Source organism: Temnothorax nylanderi, unplaced genomic scaffold (genome assembly GCF_030848795.1).
Source record: "Temnothorax nylanderi isolate EJ_2023f unplaced genomic scaffold, tnyl_v1.0 TNYL_tig0016_pilon, whole genome shotgun sequence".
NCBI lineage: Eukaryota > Metazoa > Arthropoda > Insecta > Hymenoptera > Formicidae > Temnothorax > Temnothorax nylanderi.
Window position 1 is genome coordinate 1,234,042 of NW_027249078.1, and position 18,348 is coordinate 1,252,389.

The window sequence follows — 18,348 nt, forward strand, 5'->3', positions numbered from 1 at the left end:
TAATCCTCCGTCAGACGTTCATTACGTCGTTAAGTTTCGGCCCGGACTTATATCCACCCTCCGTCCCGCACGCGGAACCCAACAAGCGGGTTCGCCCGCAGCGGTAACCCTGGAAATACCGCGATATAAAAAGGCATGCCGATCGCGGACGCCAATCAATAGAATCGGTATTAATATTAATACGGGTAAAGAGTAACTCCTTGAAAATTATTTGGTCTTTAACAGGTAGAAATGATAGAAATTTAAGTTCTCATTTAAGATAATTAAGGAAGGGAATGAGACTACAAATCGCGCAACCGCGATACGTCGAGATAAATTTCACGAAAAGATTCTAGTATAAGAAGCAATTAAATTTTTTTAACTGGATGTCAAGTATACAGCTGTGTTTTATTTCGAGATTAAACTTGATTGAAATATGAGAATCTATTACGATTATAAGGCTGTGCGATAATTGCAAATTTTGTAGAAATGAATAATTATATAATAAAAATATACTGTATAGCTTTCTTTTTCGCGCAACTAATACCGCCAACTCGATAAGATATCGCGATATAAATGTCTACATTACTCTAACTGTAAAATCAGATAGCAGATGCCAACGCTCCTCGCGCGGTTGCTCGCAGTAAGGATAACTGGAAAGATCGAATGACAAGCGTTAGTTGCGCTTTCGCGAGCCTCGGAAGTGTGTAGCGCGCAAATGCACCGTGCAATTACCGTGGCAATGTTGCAAAAGTATTCCGAGAAACGGCGTGTTTCTCGCCGCGAGCGATCCTCGTGTGAGTATGCGCGCAATAACTTCACGAAACAAAAGTAGAAATATATCTGTTTATACCACTCGGTTTACGGGATGAATGGCACATTAACTTATATACTTGCGGTTCGCGCAAAGCGTTTACACCTCATTAATTTAAGAACTGTGGACGAATGAGCGAACGCCGGATCCCTGCGAGAATTTCTCGCGCAACCGTACTATGTGCGCCATAAAAGTCTGTCTCGTTATTTATCGTTAATAACGCATTCGTCTAATTATCATCTCGCGATCCCGAATAAACTCTCTTCATTTTTCTTGATTCCGTCCCGATGTACCTCATTCGACGCGGATGAAGCTGTTCCGCTTACGGAAAAGAATACTCGCTTCGTTGAAATTAGCAAGATTGTACGCACTTCTGCCTCATTTTTTTCCGACTTCTAAATTTTAATATTTACGAAAAAAAAAACTGAAAAATTAAAGACGTCGGCTGATCAGGACGACGCGTAATGGGCTAGTAAAGATGAAGGATCGTGATGAGGCGTCGGTACCAAAAATAAACGGGTTAGAGGCACGACTTTATTAGCGGGAAAGTTAGCCGGACGAGAGAAAGAGAGCAGCTCCTCCGTCTCAGATTATTTTCCGGCATTATTCGCCGAAGAAGACATCGACTATAAAAAAGGGACAAGCGGATCCGGCGACAGCTGCTTCGCTATTAAAAGCGACTTAAACTCCAAACCCTTCCCGCGATCGTAGAACGCGAAGGTACCTCTTCCCCCGTCCCGTCCCGTCCAGTCACTCACTCTCTATTTCTCATCCGCTCCCTTTCGCTTCTTCTTGTTCCTCTTGCTTCTTTCCTCGTCGTCGTATCATCCCTCTTCTCGTGATTGCGCGGGCAAAGCGTAAAGCCACGCGTACGCGTATACGCGCCTGCGACTTCTTACAAATAAGCGAATTGCTAAATGAGCCGTAAAGCCGAGCCTCGGGGGTGTGAGAGAAGAGACGAGGGGAGAATACGCGCGGGCCCCGCTTGGTTGGTCCTAGATTAGAATTTAGAGCCGGCATTCTCTGTCTCTCCGCGGTCCGAAAGCACTGCGGTCACGTGAGGAACGGCACTAAAAAACGTTTAAGAAGAATATGGCCGCTCGAAATATTAAAGAGCGAGATGAGAAATGGACCGCGAGCGAAGGGACGAGCGCGGAACGACTATAGAATTATTGCCCCCCCCCCCCCGCCGTTGTGTCTCGCAATAACTTTCGCGACTCTGTGGTATTAATTAAAAAACGCGTGGCTCGTTTCTTAGGCTTTATTTGCAAACTGTTCGACGCAGATTCGGTTTGGACGATAAACGAGAGACGCATATTGGTCGTCATGAAGTAAAAGCTGCTAATAAAATACGTGAGCGTGATTGTTGCGGGATAAATAATTGATAAATGCGTAGAAACGTAAGACAGAAAAAATTCACGGCACTTTGTGGGTTCACCCTCTCCGGCAAAATGGACGTCGCAAAAGTTCCGAACTGTCTATTTGCATGGACACGATTAATTAATACGATACCGGTAATTAAATAGATATCAACCTTCTTCGCGCACGACGGCAGCATCCAATCTGCATAATCTCTATACAATAACGTCAGTGAAAAGAAGAGTTTTGTCCCTCCAACGATAAACTTTTTGCCACCCACCCTCAACGGTCAACGCTACCCCGTTAATAAAGATATATAGGGTGACTCAAAGCTAGCGGAACGGAACGTTAAGGACACATTTTATTAAGATCTAGAATAAAGATCAAAGAAATAAAAAGATCTCAAATCGTTGAAAATAAAATTGTCTATTATTGGCTTTGAATAGACTTTAGCGGAATCCGTTATTCCGTTTGTTTAATCATCAAAATATTAATGATAATTAAATATTGCGACTATAATTTTCTTAAGTCAAGTATTACAATTTAATAATTTAGAACAATTTACAAAATTATTTATGATTACAATACCATTGCTTTTAATTAATTCGCAAGCTATTTGTTATGTCTATCTTCTCAGAACACTTTCGGAGTAATATGTAATTCTTCCCAATACTCAATCAATATCAAAATCTATTAATATGTACATATTTTCTTAAGGATTATCGAACGATCTTTTTTCAAAGAATTATTGACGAGCTAGAAGAATAAAACTCAGGTCGTGTCCAAAGACAAAAAAAGAAAGAAGGAAGAGCTCTTTGTTTAAATCGTGATTGAAAATGTGACGAATATGTCACTATCAAATAGACTCTTAAGATCCATCTATTGAAACGCGTCTCGGCATCTCAAAACTGGTTTCAAGCTGAGTTCCTCGGCAGAAACGCAAATACGGGTCTACGACGAGGTCGAAGTGAAGTCGTTATGTTGCCACGACGTACCTCCGCTCGTCGTGAAATGCATTTCGCTGATCGACTGATAGTCGTCCGGCAGCCAGGGCATCCAAGTGTTGTTAAAGTGGCACGGAAAGCCAGCCGGATCGACGGGTGTATTGGGCTCCTTCATGAGGACCGATTTATAGCTGTCGATGAACACGCTCAATCTCTTCACGACCTGCAAATGTAACGACGTCTTCTTAAGACAGCGTTTCTCGCTTCCATTTCGTCCGGGCGCCAGATGAAACGAGGTTTATATAATTATATATTTGTACAAGTCATTTTTTTTTCCTAGCGAAGGTAAAGTCACAAATATTACAGATGCGTATTACGCGTAATTCAATAATTATTATTGGCGTAATTAGCTTAGCAGAGCAGAAATTGGTTTCTTGTCGTGAAATATTATTATCTAATCTCACCTTAGGGTACTCCGAGGATAGATCTGTTATTTCGCAAGGATCTTTGTAGATATTGAACAAGCAAGTGCGGTTCATGCAACTGGAGGAATTCGTAAGGTTCTTGCAAACTATAGTAGCTTCTTTCCGGAGCTGTTTTATTTTAGCTGCAGTTAACACGTTAGTCGAAACGCTCGCGATTGCTGTTGCGGCTGGCGACGCTAACACACTCGTCACATTGTACTTGGGATACGTAGCATCGTTACCGCTATAATAACTATAATGCTTCTGATAATCGGACTTATCTGTATGGAAGAAAAAGCATAATTCATTCATTATTAATTATTCATATATTTACTCTTAAACCGATCTTGGGCTTTTGGTAAAACCAAAGATGTGTATAATATATGTAGAGAGAGAGAGAGAGAGAGAGAGAGAGAGAATTCGAAATTACGTTAGAACAAATAATAAAAAAGGTTCTGAGTATGTACCTCTAGTGAGTTTATAACGTCCCATTATCGCCGCCTCGCTGTTCTCACCTTCCTGAATATTTACAAGAATCGATCTTCGTTCGCCAGTTTTCACTTTCTTAATCGCGGACCATTGATCAATGCCGTCCAATTGTTTCAGATCACTCGTACTACCGCCAGCCGCAGAGTATAGTGTCGGCAGCCAATCGGTAATATGAAACAATTGCGTCGAGACCCTCGATGACTGATCAATCAAGGGCGAATAGATGCACGCCGCGCCTCGAACGCCACCTTCAAACAGGCTAAATTTCAACTGTAAATATATTACTTCAATTTTATATACAATTTCAAAATTTTTAATAGACGTAATTTTACCTGAACAGCTGTTTTTGCACATTTAATAATATTAATCTATATTATATTTAGTGTTACTGTTTACCATTAGCGATGTTAGTCGCGCGCGAAATCAAACGTAGAGTGGGTAGTTTCATTATTATTTGTACAAAACTGCACTTACCCCTCGCAGTGGATAATTGGATCCGTAATTTTCGTAGCATCCTTCAGTCTGCGCTCCATTGTCGGCCATAAAAATTATGATCGTGTTTTTTAAAATGTCCTTTTTCTTTAGAGCGTCTACCACTCGACCGACAGATTTATCTAACGTAGAAACGACACCTAAAAATAGAATATACAATATTAAACGTTACAAAGTTAAATAATAAAAATACAAACACGCAATCAACATTCTTATCATAATTGAAATGAAAGTGAAGTAAAATGTATGAGGAAATAGCAGATAATAGCAATTATCTTTTATCGGACGATTTGAAGTATGATAACAGAGGAAAAAAATTATTTTTAACTATTGCAGCAAAATCGTTGCTATTATTGTAAATTTGATATGACGTCAAACAGATTTTTGATAATTCCTTTGATGTTACAGTAAAATCTGTTTTGTTAATAAAATAAAAAATGTTTACTGAGTAGTTCATAGAAACATATTAATTTATTATTAAAGCAAACAGTTTATTCGGTTAATAGCAAATGCTATTAAGAAAATTGTCTGATAGAGATGAATGAGAATAGAGAATTAATCCTTTTAACTTAAATATTTTTGCCCATATAGCTGACGAAATTTGCAACAACAAAATGTTATATTTGCTGCATCAGCAAAACTGACTATTATTGCTTGCAAATACAAAACGAATTAATTGAAAGATCATTTCATAATCGCAATTAAGTAGGACGCGACTTCTGATTTTGCGTGTAAAATTCATATTCTACATTGACGATATTTTTTATTGACGACGTTGACAATTTAAAAATGACCAAGAGGTATAAAAGTACTTACTCGCGTATTTTCTTCTGTTCAAATCTTTGATGTAACCGAGAGTGGCGTTTGTTTCTTTCCAATCGCGTACTTCCATGATGTCTTCAGCGTCGCTAGAATGAGGGGCAAGATGCGCTAATTGCAGATACATGGGCTTGTTGGTATTGTGTGACGAGATAATACTTTCAGCCTCGTCGGTTACGAGATCAGTCATGTAGTCATATCTGTATTCGACCGTGTTATTGTCGCCCACGATGCGATGCAAATCGTAACCCAGTTGTTCCTGTAAAATGTCATACCGATCTATACGTATTATACAACGTATATTATTTAATGTTTATTACAGATATTATATGTTTATAACTGTGCAAAGAAATTGCTCGTGATGGAAAAACGTCAAATCTCTACTATCTGTTGCAAACGGTTTTACAATAATATCGTTAACTATATATATTGGACATAATATTTTTATTATAATTTTATTTCTATTATAATAACGCTGTTTTACTCTAGCGACAGTTAATTATAGAAAACTTACACTTTCGAGAAGTGTATGATTGTAATATTGAATATAACCGGTGTAATATCCCAAGAAAGTGTCGAAACCACGGCGGGTGGGTCCGAAATTTCTCGTGTGATAACCAACGTGCCATTTCCCTACGAGATGAGTGGTATATCCGAGTCTACGAAGGTACTCAGGTAGAAGAGTGTAGTTCAAGGGTATACCACGAGGTTCAGCTCCTCGCAAGGGATAGCCCTGCATGCCTAGGTTGTAATTAATTCAGAAATTAAATTCTAATTTTAAATTTTTATCTCTCCAAATAGCTTTGGAGTGTTTTTTGCGCTTTGTAATGTATAATAGTGATTACAATTCGAGAATCAATAAAAATATAAATTATACAAATAACGAAAAAATATAGATAATAAATAACATTGTAAGAGTAAACTCTCTGAAATCACCCGTGCTCTATTGACGCATCTTTCTAAAATATTTCTAGATCCCGAATTGAAAGATTATACTTTAGAGTGTCTTCAATTTCATTAATAAATAATAAGTAATAAATAAAACTTATGCGGATAACTTTTGGATCTTGCACCAACAAGCGAAGTAAGAAGATTGTTGCGATGGTTTGCATCATAAAATCCAACAGCGCACCGTGTCATTGCACATCATTTACCCGCGATAATTAATAGATTACCTGTCCTTATGGGATATTGTCCGGTGAGGAAAGCCGTCCTCGACGGTGTGCACACCGGCAACACATAATGTCGGTTCAATATCACGCCGTTATACGCGAGAGCGTCTATGTTCGGCGTAGGAATCTCATCGGCACCATGGAAGCTAACGTCATTCCATCCCTTAGTCGGTGAGACGCATATTAAAAGACGTGTTTTATAATTTATCAAGATCGATTAAGTCACGTAAGGTTCATGCGTATACTAAACGGATTTACATCAACAATTTTTGGTAACATCATGAGTGACACGATATTTTTTCCTGTTCGTGAAATGCAAAATCTTACAAATATTCTAATGTAAACGGTTCGTTGGTCGTTTTCTTGTCTCACTTGATTTTGCGACACTAACTAGCTTTTCATTGTATACACGTCTCGTTTATCATTTCCGATAATTAAGAAAATCCAGAAAAGCGATGAAAGATACGTGACTTAAAGAATTTAATTTATCGTTAAATAATTTTCTTGATAACAGTGATACATATGTATCGCTGCAAAAAACACAGGTTTTAAAATAAAGCTACTGTTTAAATCGTATGATATTTTTTATCGAGTTGCTATCGATTTTTTAAAATTTAGATATTCTAAGACTCTGTACTCTACGAAGACATTAAGTTCACCTTCGTTACGCGGATAAAATAATTTCTTACCAAATCATCAGCGATAATAACGACGATGTTAGGTGCAGGCTGCACGGAAACGCAGGTTAAACCAAAATAAAGGCACACGACACTTAAAACTGTCAGTACGAAGACAAGCGACACATTGTTCAAATTCATTGCTTTTACCAGTTCTTCTGTCAGTCCAGTGGCAAAATGACCGAAGTTACGTTAAATCTGCGCAATGGAATCATCGGATGTCGTAATGCGCTGTTTATAAAATTATGATGTGCAAAATAATAGCACCGACTGAACAAAATGAAGAAAATTATAAATTTTAACAAAATTCTATTTTTTCATTGTTATCTTTTTGTAATAATGAGATGTTATGTTTTATGTTTCTATTAATTGATGTATATTTAATAAATAAAATAAAGTAATTTTCAGTTAATTAATTTTAAATTTATAATTTTCTTTATTTTTTCAGCCGGTGCTATTATTTTGCACATAACTGTATTTTGAAATGTTAAAATTTACCGCGCTGGCGACCATCTAACGATTCTATAACGCGACAAACGATTTATCTTTCTCGACAATTTCTCTTTATAACTATTAATTAGTGCAAAAGGCTTTCTGAGGAAGCAATGTGATAAATGTTATCTTATCATTTGATAGCACGACGCGGTTTTTAGCGACCTTTTACTCGTAACGTTCGATAGTCGAATGATTAGGTTCGCATTAAGCCTGCCACTGCAAAGTGTGAAATACACATTGCGAAATTTATAGGTGCACTATAGAGCGATAGTATTCACGCAATATACATACATATGTACATATAGACATATATACATATATATAAGCTATAAAACATACTTTTAGTTTTTATCTTTTATTACAGCTTTTTTATCGTTTATTATTTTAGCTTTCGTGTTTTCGAATAAATTTGTAATATACATAATTTACGAACATGGTATTTAATACATGTGGAGTTATACATATATGTATAACGGATACTTTAGGATACATTATATATATATATATATATATATATATATAAAAGTGTCCGAATATTGATTTTATTTCTAAGTACGTACACACGTTTGTTTAGCGTATGTATACACTTAGATTACATACAATGCGGTTAATTATAAATTAATATTATTTAATTACAAGACGTATATGATATAATTAATAATAAAATATTAATTAAAAGAAAGGTACTGAAAAGTATCTTCTATATATATTCCATAGTCTACCTTTTATCAGAATAATGTGATCAAACGACGAGAATCAAACTCCATAAAAACGCAATGTTGCTTTTAAGATCGCTTAATCCCATCGCAAATTAATTTATCCTAAAGGACACAATTAGCAAAAAAAAACAAAAAATGAAATGATATTTCGTTAGATTGTTCAAAGTAAAACTTCCTTTCAGCGTGCCAAAACTTTCGCTCCACCCGTTCTCGAATAAGATGCAATAAGATAAGCTATCTCGCGTTTGTCATGCTTTTATATTCACAAATGTTTCTACAGCGTCAAAGAAAAAAAACATCATAATGCCATATACGGTAGTACATACAAAAAATTGACAATATAAATGTTAATTCGCCGAACAATGCAAATGCTAATTCAGACGTAGCTCACGTTTAGCATGTCTACGATTTATGCGTTGCCGTGCTGTAACATTGGCGCGTGTCGTACCATGTGATCTTCTCTTAAAGACCGCATGACAGAAAAACGAAAATGTAGGAATACTTTTTTTTACCTCTATACGACTTCGATACTCCACGTGCCAGCGAATTAGGCCCACTGTCCACGGAGGCGTAGCTGCATAGCGTATTAAGGCCATCGCGCACAAAATGCATAGCTTAACATAAGCGTAAGATAAGACCGCTAAACCAATGAGCATCCAGCATAAAGTCACTATATTAATTTACCTAAGATGCTAATTGATTAGCTAATTGATAGCGGTCTTGTGCTATACATATGCAGCCTATGCAATTTTGTGCGCGAGGCCCTTTAGATACTCTACGCTTCCTGTACGCTTCCATGCAGCGACCAATGTAAAGCAATAGACATCTGTCGACACGAAGCTGCAGCGTCGCGTTTTCGTCGCTGCATGCTTTCGTCATGAAGCCCGGCGTATGGCATTGTCGGTCGCTGGGCGTACAACGCGCGATGCACATGTTCTCGGTGGCTAAAGCGCCGAATTTCAAAATATTTCATGTGAAGTTTAATCGAACTCTTACCACAGTTCAACTGTGGCTGCGTTTCAATATTCACTGTCAGTACTGAAAATTTATAGTTTACGTTATGTATATCATAAATTTTCAGTACTGACAGTGCATATTGGTTTTGTTTGTGAATTAATGGTGCCATCTCCACTAAATTTTAACAGCTATTTTTACTCATTCTGTAAAATGTACGCATCGACGCTCCGTGGACAGTGGGCCTTAATCTAGAATCTAGACGGACTTACGGAATTTCATTACGTATACACGTTTGCATTTCGACCGGGATAATTGTTCAAACAAAAGTTTTACACACGACCGCCACGAGGACGATCCCGATGTGAAGATAATATGCCAAACCGGCCAACTTAGCCGCCGCGTTGTACGGATAAAACGGATCGGCCGATGGTATCCATGGCTCCCACGTGTTGTTCGTCCTTCTTGGATCAGCGAGCCAGTCCACCGGCGGCTTGACTTGTACCGTGACATTGCGTCCGTACTGTTCCAGAAATTGATCCAGCTCGCGAGCGATCTGTGAGGAAAGAAATGACCGATATGACATGCTCTGAACCTTGAACTATAGCAAGCTGCTGTAGATCTCTTTCAACAATAACGATGCATAATTTAATCCTTTCATGTTTGCGAGATTAAAACTTAAAAGATACATGCTCGCTGATTACACATTCGTGCTTTTAAGACTTCCGTTTTAATTTAGTTCCAGCTCGCGCAATCAGATTTAATGTTGAACGTTTCCTCACCCTCGGATATTGCTCGACGATGTTCTTCGTTTCGCAAGGATCGTTCTCGATATCGAAGAGGCACTCGGTCACGTTGCAAGTGAAAAAATTGTCTCTGTATAAAGTGGAATTGGATCGACAATGGACCATGGCTTCGCGTCGTAACTGAATCATCGTGCTGGGCTGAGTGACCGGACCGCCCAGATGATAGGTGATGCTCTGCGACACTGCGCTCTTCAGGATGGTCTCGGTGTAGGGTGGCAGTTCCTCCTGTGCGTTTTTCTTCGAATCGTTGAAATATGTAGGTAAATAATTTCTTTCGTAGTCACGGTAATATCCATCGTAGTGGCCACCTTCCATCGATCCTGAGACGTAATTTTTCGTGAGCGTTAATGAATGGCATTACAAACAATAAATGAGCTAAATACTGAAAATATCTTTCCCATTTTTAAAATTAAAATGTTATGAATCTTAAAATCTACGAGTTTGCGACTGACTGTTGAAAAATTTTTACGTAAAGTTTGAAATCTTGTTACTATTAAATCTTGTTAATATTTATTTAATAGTTACGTATTTTACGATTGCAAGTTTCATTTTTGAAGTTTCAGCTAAAAGAATTATTTATTCATAAGTCTCTACGCGTCGTCAGGTGAAAATTTAATTATTATTTTGCTCAATCACGATAACGGAATACCTCGAAGAAGCTTGTACTGCTTATATATGGCACCCTCGGTCTTGGAAATCTCGTCGATGTTCAGCAACAGCTTGTCCCTGACTATCGGATAACCGTCGTTCAACATGCGCCACTGATTCACCCCGTCGATCTCCCCCAAATCCGTCAGATCGCCGGCAGCAGCGGCATAGAGGGTTGGCAGCCAGTCGGATATGTGCACCAGGTCATCGCACACACGTGCTGCTTTACGCAATTTTGGTGACCACAGCACGGCAACTCCTCTCACCCCACCCTCGTAAAGGGTGTATTTCATCTGCCATCATAAATCACGCTCTTATATACCGCCGTGTCTCTTAAAACATCAAAGCGGCTCATAAGCTCGCGCGTATCTCCGGGAAATTTTCGAATAGATTAGGTAAAACGCTGGTATTTTCATAATATATCAGTAATATATAGATAATAATATTTGTTTATAAATAATTTTACTTTTTTTTTCTTAAATTATCACCGTCGAAAATTGGTAGCGACTGAATATGTACGACCAGACTTTCATCAATTTGATATCTGAGTCGGTATGTGACTTGAAAATACTTACACCACGTAAGGGATAATTAGAGCCGAAATTGCGAAATTTGCCAATGGGTGCCGCACCGTTGTCAGTGAGGAAGAGGACCACCGAATTCCTTAACATTCCCCGGTTACCCAAAGTATGAACGATGCGCCCAACGGAATCGTCTAATTTCGATACCATCCCTAACGAAATTAACGACAAGATATCGAAGGGAGAATAAAGCAGTCTTTACAAATATCTTACGTAAGTTCTCGTACACGATTAAATTAAATTATAATATTTGGTACTTATTTCATTTGTAAATTGCAATTATATTGATCAACGTCAAACAACCACCGACTTTTGCCGTCGACATAATCCACATAATTGTACTCACTGGCATACTTGCGACGATTTTGTTCCCGGATATGCATGAACCGCTTATCGTAGTGATCGTAATCTTGCGGGTTCTCGAGAGGCGCGTGAACAGCGAGATGCGATATTTGGAGATAGAGCGGCCGAGACGGGTCGTGACCCTCAATAATCCTAACTGCCTCATCGGTGAAAAGGTCCGTCACATACTTGTCGGTTAAGCCGTAAGCCGGAGCATCGCCACGATGCATGTCATACCCGCTCATATTCTGATATACATGTAAAGAAAACAACAAAATAACAGCAACGATATATAATAAAAATTAAGTCTTGCATAGAAAATATAATAAAAATTACTTAGATATACAGTTTATAGAGAAGATGAATAAAAAGACAGAGAGGATCAGTGTGTGAGCCTTCTCAAAACCCAAGCTAATTAACTACATTAAAAAGTAGAGAATATTTGACAAAGTTGTAAACTAATCATGCGCTCTGGTACAAAAATTGAGAAATTTATAAAAAATGGAATTAATCAGTTTAGCTTCTGAGATTAATTGTCGATTATAATGATTTTTTTATTCATCTTATTTTAAGTAATTTTTATTGCAATTTTTATGTAGAAAACTAGATCGTTAATAAAACATGCGAAAGAGACAAGACTTTAGAAAAAAAAGACATCCGTTTTGATTTTTACGATCTTCTCGATCGGGATATGTACCTGATATGAGTACTTGTAGTCATAATACGAAACATGACTATTGTAAAAGCCAAGAAAGGAATCGAAGCCACGGTGCAAGGGCGTGTGCTGAGGCGTGTGGTACCCCAAATGCCACTTCCCGATCAGCTTCGTCGTGTACCCTAGCCCCCGCAAGTGTTCCGGCAAGATCCTCACGCTGAGGGGTAGTCCTCTGGGTTCGCCACCCTGTATATCATCCCCCTGCATACCTGTACCAAACAACACAGGCTGCATACAAGAGTATTTCGGATGCTGCATTAATTCACGACGTCATCGTGCGCATTGCCTCATTATCATCTCCTTAAATGCGCGTTAAATTGTTGCGTTATTCGTGTATGTCTTTTTATCGCTCAGACGCAGACACATCGTAAATGTCGTAAAACTTTGCGGTATAAAAAAAAAACAAATAAAATCTGACCTCTTCGGTTAAAAACAGAAGAGGAAAAAAGCTGGCACTGGAATCTGTTTTTCGAAAAGAACTTTGTAACGTATGTAAAGAAAGTTTATTGTGTATAAAGCAATGAATAATACATACCCATACGCATCGGATACTTTCCGGTGAAAAACGCGGTTCTGGAAGGTGTGCTAGACGGCAAGACGTAATGTCTATTTAATATAATTCCGTTATACGCTAGGGCGTCTATGTTCGGGGTAGGTATCTGATTAGAGCCGTGGAAACCGACGTCGTTCCACCCCTGAAAATTTCGAGCGTTATTGTCTGTCAGCACGTATAATATATAATAAAAGTATATATAATGAGAATTAATTAATAATCACTGCAAAGTATTAATAATTCGGTAATTAACAGATAATTATAAGAGGAGTGTCTGACAATGAGCGCTATATATTTACATGTGTACGTATAAAATATTTTTCTCGCACCGGAAGTCCAGCACATCAAAATTACGTGATCGAATTAAGTCGTAATAGGCGTGTGCAGGAATTAGCATTCTGTCGTGTAGTCGGAATGAGTCACAGTTTACGACGTGCGTACTTGTTGATTGCGGAGGCGTAGATAAAATACGTAAGCTACGATAATTAACTAAACTAAGGATAATTTTAATCCGGGATACTTTTATGTAAATTAATCGTGCTGAATTGAGTACGTCGAGCAAGCGCGAGTAACGCAAGTAGTAAATGAAAGTTTATGCAAACCGTTACATACAAGATAAAAATAATTTTGAACATCTGCAAATGTTTCAAGTATTCTATGAAACAGATGAATCAAAATGCATTAAAAAAAGAATTTGTTTTCGCAGATATTAATCTCCATATATTTTTCAAAAATTTTCCTTTTCCTTCTGTTTCTTTCTACTTTTATATAATATGTAAATCCTATAAAACTCCTGCAAATGCCTGTAGAGTACATTTAAATATCTAAATTTTTGTTAAGAGTAGATATGATATTTCTAATCTCTTCGCCTCTTTAATTAAATTTTAAACTTTTTGTGAAAAGATAAAGTACGGATAGAAAAGAACAGAAAAGAATTTAATAAATGCTAATCTCAAAAATTAGAGAAAAAGAAAGAGAGAGAAGGATTAGTTAAAAAATATATATATTATATTTATTTATTTATCTTAATATCTTTATAAAACAATAGTCAAGTGAAACATCGGTATCTTCATTTTTATCAATGTCTTACCAGATCATCAGCCATCAAGACGATTATATTCGGTGCCGTTTCATGCAGGCCAAATGTAGTCCCAAGGAACAAAAAAAGGCATAAAACGTGATAAATAGTCTGTATTATCATTAAACGCACCATCTTCGTGACGATTTAAAGATTTTCGGATATTCAGGGATGCTGAGAGAGGAAGAGAAATAAAACTTCACTCTATGTCCACGCGGCCTCTTCTTTGCACTTTTCGCGTCACTCGACAGCGATATTCGCGTAAACAAAAGGAGGGTACATTATTTATACGGCATATGTATACCGACGAGCTCTCGCGTAATACAAAGGAGCATAGAGAAGACACAAACACGTTTATATAGCCCACCCACGAAAGAGCGCGTCATGAATGGATCAAGGCGAGAGGGAACTAAGGAAGGGAAAGGAAGATATACTAATAATCGCGATAATGACGAGGCTAACGTGTCTTAAACTGGGTTGCTTCTCGTCTTACAACCCATTTTCTCTACTTATCTAATTCCCCCCGCGACTGCTTATACGATCGCGTAGACTTTAGAAAACGCAATGTAAGAGGGAAGCGTTAGAGGAGAAGAACGCAGGACTCCTTCGTTCTTATGTCTGAGGTTCTATAGTCAAAAATATATAAGTTGAAAATTAAAAGAAATTAACAATATATATTATCATATAAAATTATAAATTTTTAACCTGGCGTTACTGAAAATATATAGCACGATTAAAATTATATCACAGCTAGTAATGGCATTAAATTTTTAGAATATTTTAAATTGAGTTTCGTATTTTAACACAAATTATACCCATAAAATTGTCAAAACTTTTTTTATTGTAATGGTAGACAGAACAGTTGCGAAAATTATGTTAATAAATAGTATACATATAGTTTTATAGCACCTATAATTTATCACATTCTGTTTTAATAATGCCGGACTTGGGATAAGATATTTATTTAAAATATATTGCGCGTGAAGTCTTTTCTGTCTTTCTTCAGATTTTTACTGTCTCTTCAGATTCCTTCCTGCTCATTCTGATTCGTCTAAGAGAGAAATAAATTTAATTTTTTAATAAATCGATACAGATCGATCGTCGACGATTGCCATTTAATCTAAATTTAATCTAAATATAATAAATGATAAAGATTTGATACGATGTTAGCGAGATAATAGATGATAAGATTTAAACATATATAATTCAAATAATTAAACAAAATTTTATACCCTCTCGATAGGTGGCATCTGCTGACTCGCCTGTGTAGTTTTCAATTTCTTCAATTGCCTTAGACGTTGCATCAACAGTTCTCTGTCTACTTTCAGCTTGCCGAGTTTATCCTCCAGATCCTCGCTTAGTTCCTTAAATTCCTGCATGTCATTCTCAATTAAATCCTTAAGTTTCCTCTCTTTTTCTTTTGAAATTAGTAATCCCGTATTGAGCTCCATCTCTCGCTCTTTCAAGGAATTATTAACTTCATCCAGCTCATGAAAAAGCCGTAAGATCTTGTCTTGTAACTGCTTGTTCTCGTTCTTCGTCTCGATATAGCGCGTTTGAAGAGTCTCCCAGGCGATATCGTTATCCAGGATGTGCTTTTTGACCTCCTTTATTTTTTCATTCAGTAATTCCTGGAGTTGTAGAGAATCCTCGCTAACATCGTTGTTTTTCGTTGACTCCTCTCCGGAACGCTGCAACTCCATTTCCGAGTGACCGAAAGTGAATTCCGGCACGTATCAGGGCGTCTCGAAGCTGGCCTTTTGGCGTGCTGGTCTTCCGATAGATTTCCGGCGGCGTGTAAAATCTGCTGCCGTTGCAGTCGCTCTCGCTTATGGAACACGGTTTTAGCTTCTTCTCTAGGTAGTCGTAGCAGGTCGGCGACGTCAGACAATGCCAGCGTTCAAACCACTTGCACGCAGCTGAAAATTCAGTTAAAAATGTGGAATTAACATACTTGCCATAAAAAATACCCGACGTTGAAGATAAAAGATCTATTTATAGACTTGAAATTTATGCGTTATGCATAATTTTAGAGAATATTTTAATGGAGAAATTTAAATGTATTATTTATATAAGAATTGCATTAGTTTATGTATTTTATATCCTTAAATTTTATTTTAATTTCGATTTGATTGTATATTATAATATTCTACATGCTTTCCAAGTAACAAAACTTTAAAATAGAAAAGAAAAGCATCATATATTTGACGGTCATTTCCTTCTAGCGGACTGTAATCTTCATATTATTTAAAATTCAAGCGAATGAAACATGAGTTTGCATTAATTTCTTTCAATCCGTTATTTTTATGTAATACTTAAGTACAGATTAAATATATAAACAATAATCGTTTCTAATGAAACAAAACTTGTCGAAAATTTGGTTCTAAAATTCTCGTGGACGATGATGCTTTTCGATTTTCACGAGTAATTGCGGACTGTCGGATCCTATTTATTAACTTGCTTTGCGAATTATATTACCGATGGACTTGAAGTCTTCTCTGGATACAAATAAATCACCGCACAGCCGGCAACGTAATGGCAAATGCTTGTCTATTATGTGGCTCAACAATTTTTCATCCTCCAAGTTCAGTTTCGCGTACTCGAGCCAGACGTGATTGTCGAAACGATCGGGTGTTTACTGATCGAACTGTTCAACGACAAACCAGTTTGTCTTTAGGGGAATACGTCCTTGGGGGAATAACAATATAAACAGACAAGTACGTATACAAAGTAGAAATATACAAAAGTCGGAGATTACAATTTATGAACGTCCGCATTAGATTACATTTTCTAATTTGTATTTATAATTTGACAAATAAAAAAAAGAACTTTGGATGGAGCAAACCTCATTTACAGCTAAATAAAAATTAAGAAATCTCCATCTCGTTTTTTTATTTAAACTTAGGGAAAGAGTTACATATTTTATATGGTTTTTAAAACAACTTAGAAATGAAGAAGCTTTATTTAATAGAGGAGTTTACGTTTTCAATAGATGACTCGATTTCTGGAAATTAAATCAGTGGATCAGGGCTAAATGTAGGACGAGGACAGCCACGTAATGTTCTCTCTCTCTTTCTTGCGTTATAATGCGGAAAATATATAGCACGATTACTAAAATTATATTACAGTTAGTAATGGCATAAAATTTTTAGAATATTTTAAATTGAGTTTCGTATTTTAACACAAATTATACCCATAAAATTGTCAAAACTTTTTTTATTGTAATGGTAGACAGAACAGTTGCGAAAATTATGTTAATAAATAGTATACATATAGTTTATAGCACCTATAATTTATCACATTCTGTTTTAATAACGCCGAACTTGGGATAAGATATTTATTTAAAACATATTGCGCGTGAAGTCTTTTCTTTCTTCAGATTTTTACTGTCTCTTCAGATTCCTCCCTGCTCATTCTGATTCGTCTAATAGAGAAAAAAATTTAATTCTTTAATAAAAGTCGCGATATTTTATACATATTGATGCTTTCTATTTCATAATCGCTTCACGTTGGTCGTTTCTTTTCTACTGTCGATTAAATTTTTATGTTTGAAGCATTTTTTTCTAATCCTTTACATTACAAATGTATTCGAGAAGCGACGTACGTAAGATGTCCATTACATTCGCACAAATCACTGCATCGTTAAACGGCAATATCTTATATCTCTTTTTTCTTGAAAATTAAAAGATTTATTTTACATTTTACATTTATTTTACATTTTTTATTTTCTCACCAGAAAAATCATCTCTTCATTAGCTGCGCTATAATTTACTGGAAACCTAAATGTGTGTGTGTGTGTGTGTGTGTGTATCGTAATAAACATAAGCGCCTTTCGCTACAATGATAGATACTCGTTGACGCAACGAGTGACGTACTGATTAAGACGTCCAAATAATTGGGAACGCCTCAAGCGGACGGTTAAATGAGCGCATACTTACATCTACGCAACGGCATCCTTTAAAATTGATAAAATAATGGAGAAGTCGCTCGTTAAGAGCTGTAAATGTAGTTGACGGTCCGGAAACAATGTGACGAATTATAGTCGCGGGAATATGAAAAATACGAAAATAAATTAATTAGGAAAGATATTGTAGACAGATACAGAAGCGATGCGAATTAATAAATGTAGAATAATAAATTTATTTCCTTACAATTTATACATGATGTTTAACAAAATATGTGTACACTTTATAATAAGAAACGCATATATTGACATTTGCAGAAATGCGAGGACGATTGTTTCACACT

At 36.8% G+C, this 18,348-nt stretch overlaps 3 protein-coding genes and 1 long non-coding RNA gene across 5 annotated transcripts in view; 1 reads left to right on the forward strand and 3 right to left on the reverse strand.

Moving 5' to 3' along the window:
* LOC139768469 (uncharacterized) overlaps window positions 1–11,714 on the forward strand; it is a 29,236-nt gene extending 17,522 nt beyond the window's left edge. The window contains exons 3-4 of the long non-coding RNA XR_011717364.1: window positions 4,167–4,321; window positions 10,117–11,714. This is a non-coding gene — a long non-coding RNA (uncharacterized lncRNA). The remainder of the gene's footprint in view (window positions 1–4,166; window positions 4,322–10,116) is intronic.
* On the reverse strand, window positions 6–7,411 carry LOC139768447 (arylsulfatase B). 2 transcript variants are annotated; one of them, XM_071698639.1, is made up of 9 exons: window positions 7,222–7,411; window positions 6,536–6,695; window positions 5,875–6,101; window positions 5,358–5,619; window positions 4,524–4,681; window positions 4,028–4,319; window positions 3,561–3,841; window positions 3,148–3,319; window positions 6–109 (listed from the first exon to the last, which is right to left on the reverse strand). In XM_071698639.1, exons 1-9 carry the CDS (start codon window positions 7,348–7,350, stop codon window positions 48–50), a joined length of 1,743 nt encoding a protein of 580 aa, XP_071554740.1. In that variant the 5' UTR covers window positions 7,351–7,411; the 3' UTR covers window positions 6–47. The 2 variants fall into 2 exon arrangements, with proteins under 2 accessions (XP_071554740.1, XP_071554741.1); XM_071698640.1 differs by lacking the exon at window positions 6–109 and having other exon boundaries at window positions 2,672–3,319.
* On the reverse strand, window positions 8,231–14,432 carry LOC139768446 (arylsulfatase B). The gene is made up of 8 exons (XM_071698638.1): window positions 14,113–14,432; window positions 13,005–13,164; window positions 12,452–12,678; window positions 11,759–12,002; window positions 11,407–11,564; window positions 10,833–11,124; window positions 10,160–10,503; window positions 8,231–9,933 (listed from the first exon to the last, which is right to left on the reverse strand). The coding sequence occupies exons 1-8, from the start codon at window positions 14,233–14,235 to the stop codon at window positions 9,697–9,699; spliced, it is 1,785 nt and encodes a 594-aa protein (XP_071554739.1). The 5' UTR covers window positions 14,236–14,432; the 3' UTR covers window positions 8,231–9,696.
* A 491-nt stretch (window positions 14,433–14,923) lies between these two features.
* On the reverse strand, window positions 14,924–17,241 carry LOC139768461 (uncharacterized). The gene is made up of 3 exons (XM_071698679.1): window positions 16,579–17,241; window positions 15,333–16,019; window positions 14,924–15,151 (listed from the first exon to the last, which is right to left on the reverse strand). Exons 2-3 carry the CDS (start codon window positions 15,801–15,803, stop codon window positions 15,122–15,124), a joined length of 501 nt encoding a protein of 166 aa, XP_071554780.1. The 5' UTR covers window positions 15,804–16,019; window positions 16,579–17,241; the 3' UTR covers window positions 14,924–15,121.
* Window positions 17,242–18,348: the final 1,107 nt, after the last annotated feature.

Excerpts from the sequence above, each read along its gene's own strand:
- LOC139768447 (XM_071698639.1), bottom strand. The coding sequence starts at position 7,350 with ATGAATTTGAACAATGTGTCGCTTGTCTTCGTACTGACAGTTTTAAGT. Across the intron at positions 6,696-7,221 it reads TTATTATCGCTGATGATTTG|GGATGGAATGACGTTAGCTT; the intron begins GTAAGAAATTAT and ends TCACCGACTAAG. Across the intron at positions 4,320-4,523 it reads CCAATTATCCACTGCGAGGG|TTGAAATTTAGCCTGTTTGA; the intron begins GTAAGTGCAGTT and ends ATATATTTACAG.
- LOC139768446 (XM_071698638.1), bottom strand. The coding sequence starts at position 14,235 with ATGGTGCGTTTAATGATAATACAGACTATTTATCACGTTTTATGCCTT. Across the intron at positions 11,565-11,758 it reads AAATCGTCGCAAGTATGCCA|GGATGGTATCGAAATTAGAC; the intron begins GTGAGTACAATT and ends TAATTTCGTTAG. Across the intron at positions 9,934-10,159 it reads TCGTCGAGCAATATCCGAGG|ATCGCTCGCGAGCTGGATCA; the intron begins GTGAGGAAACGT and ends CTTTCCTCACAG.
- LOC139768461 (XM_071698679.1), bottom strand. The coding sequence starts at position 15,803 with ATGGAGTTGCAGCGTTCCGGAGAGGAGTCAACGAAAAACAACGATGTT. Across the intron at positions 15,152-15,332 it reads AGATGCCACCTATCGAGAGG|ACGAATCAGAATGAGCAGGA; the intron begins GTATAAAATTTT and ends TTTCTCTCTTAG.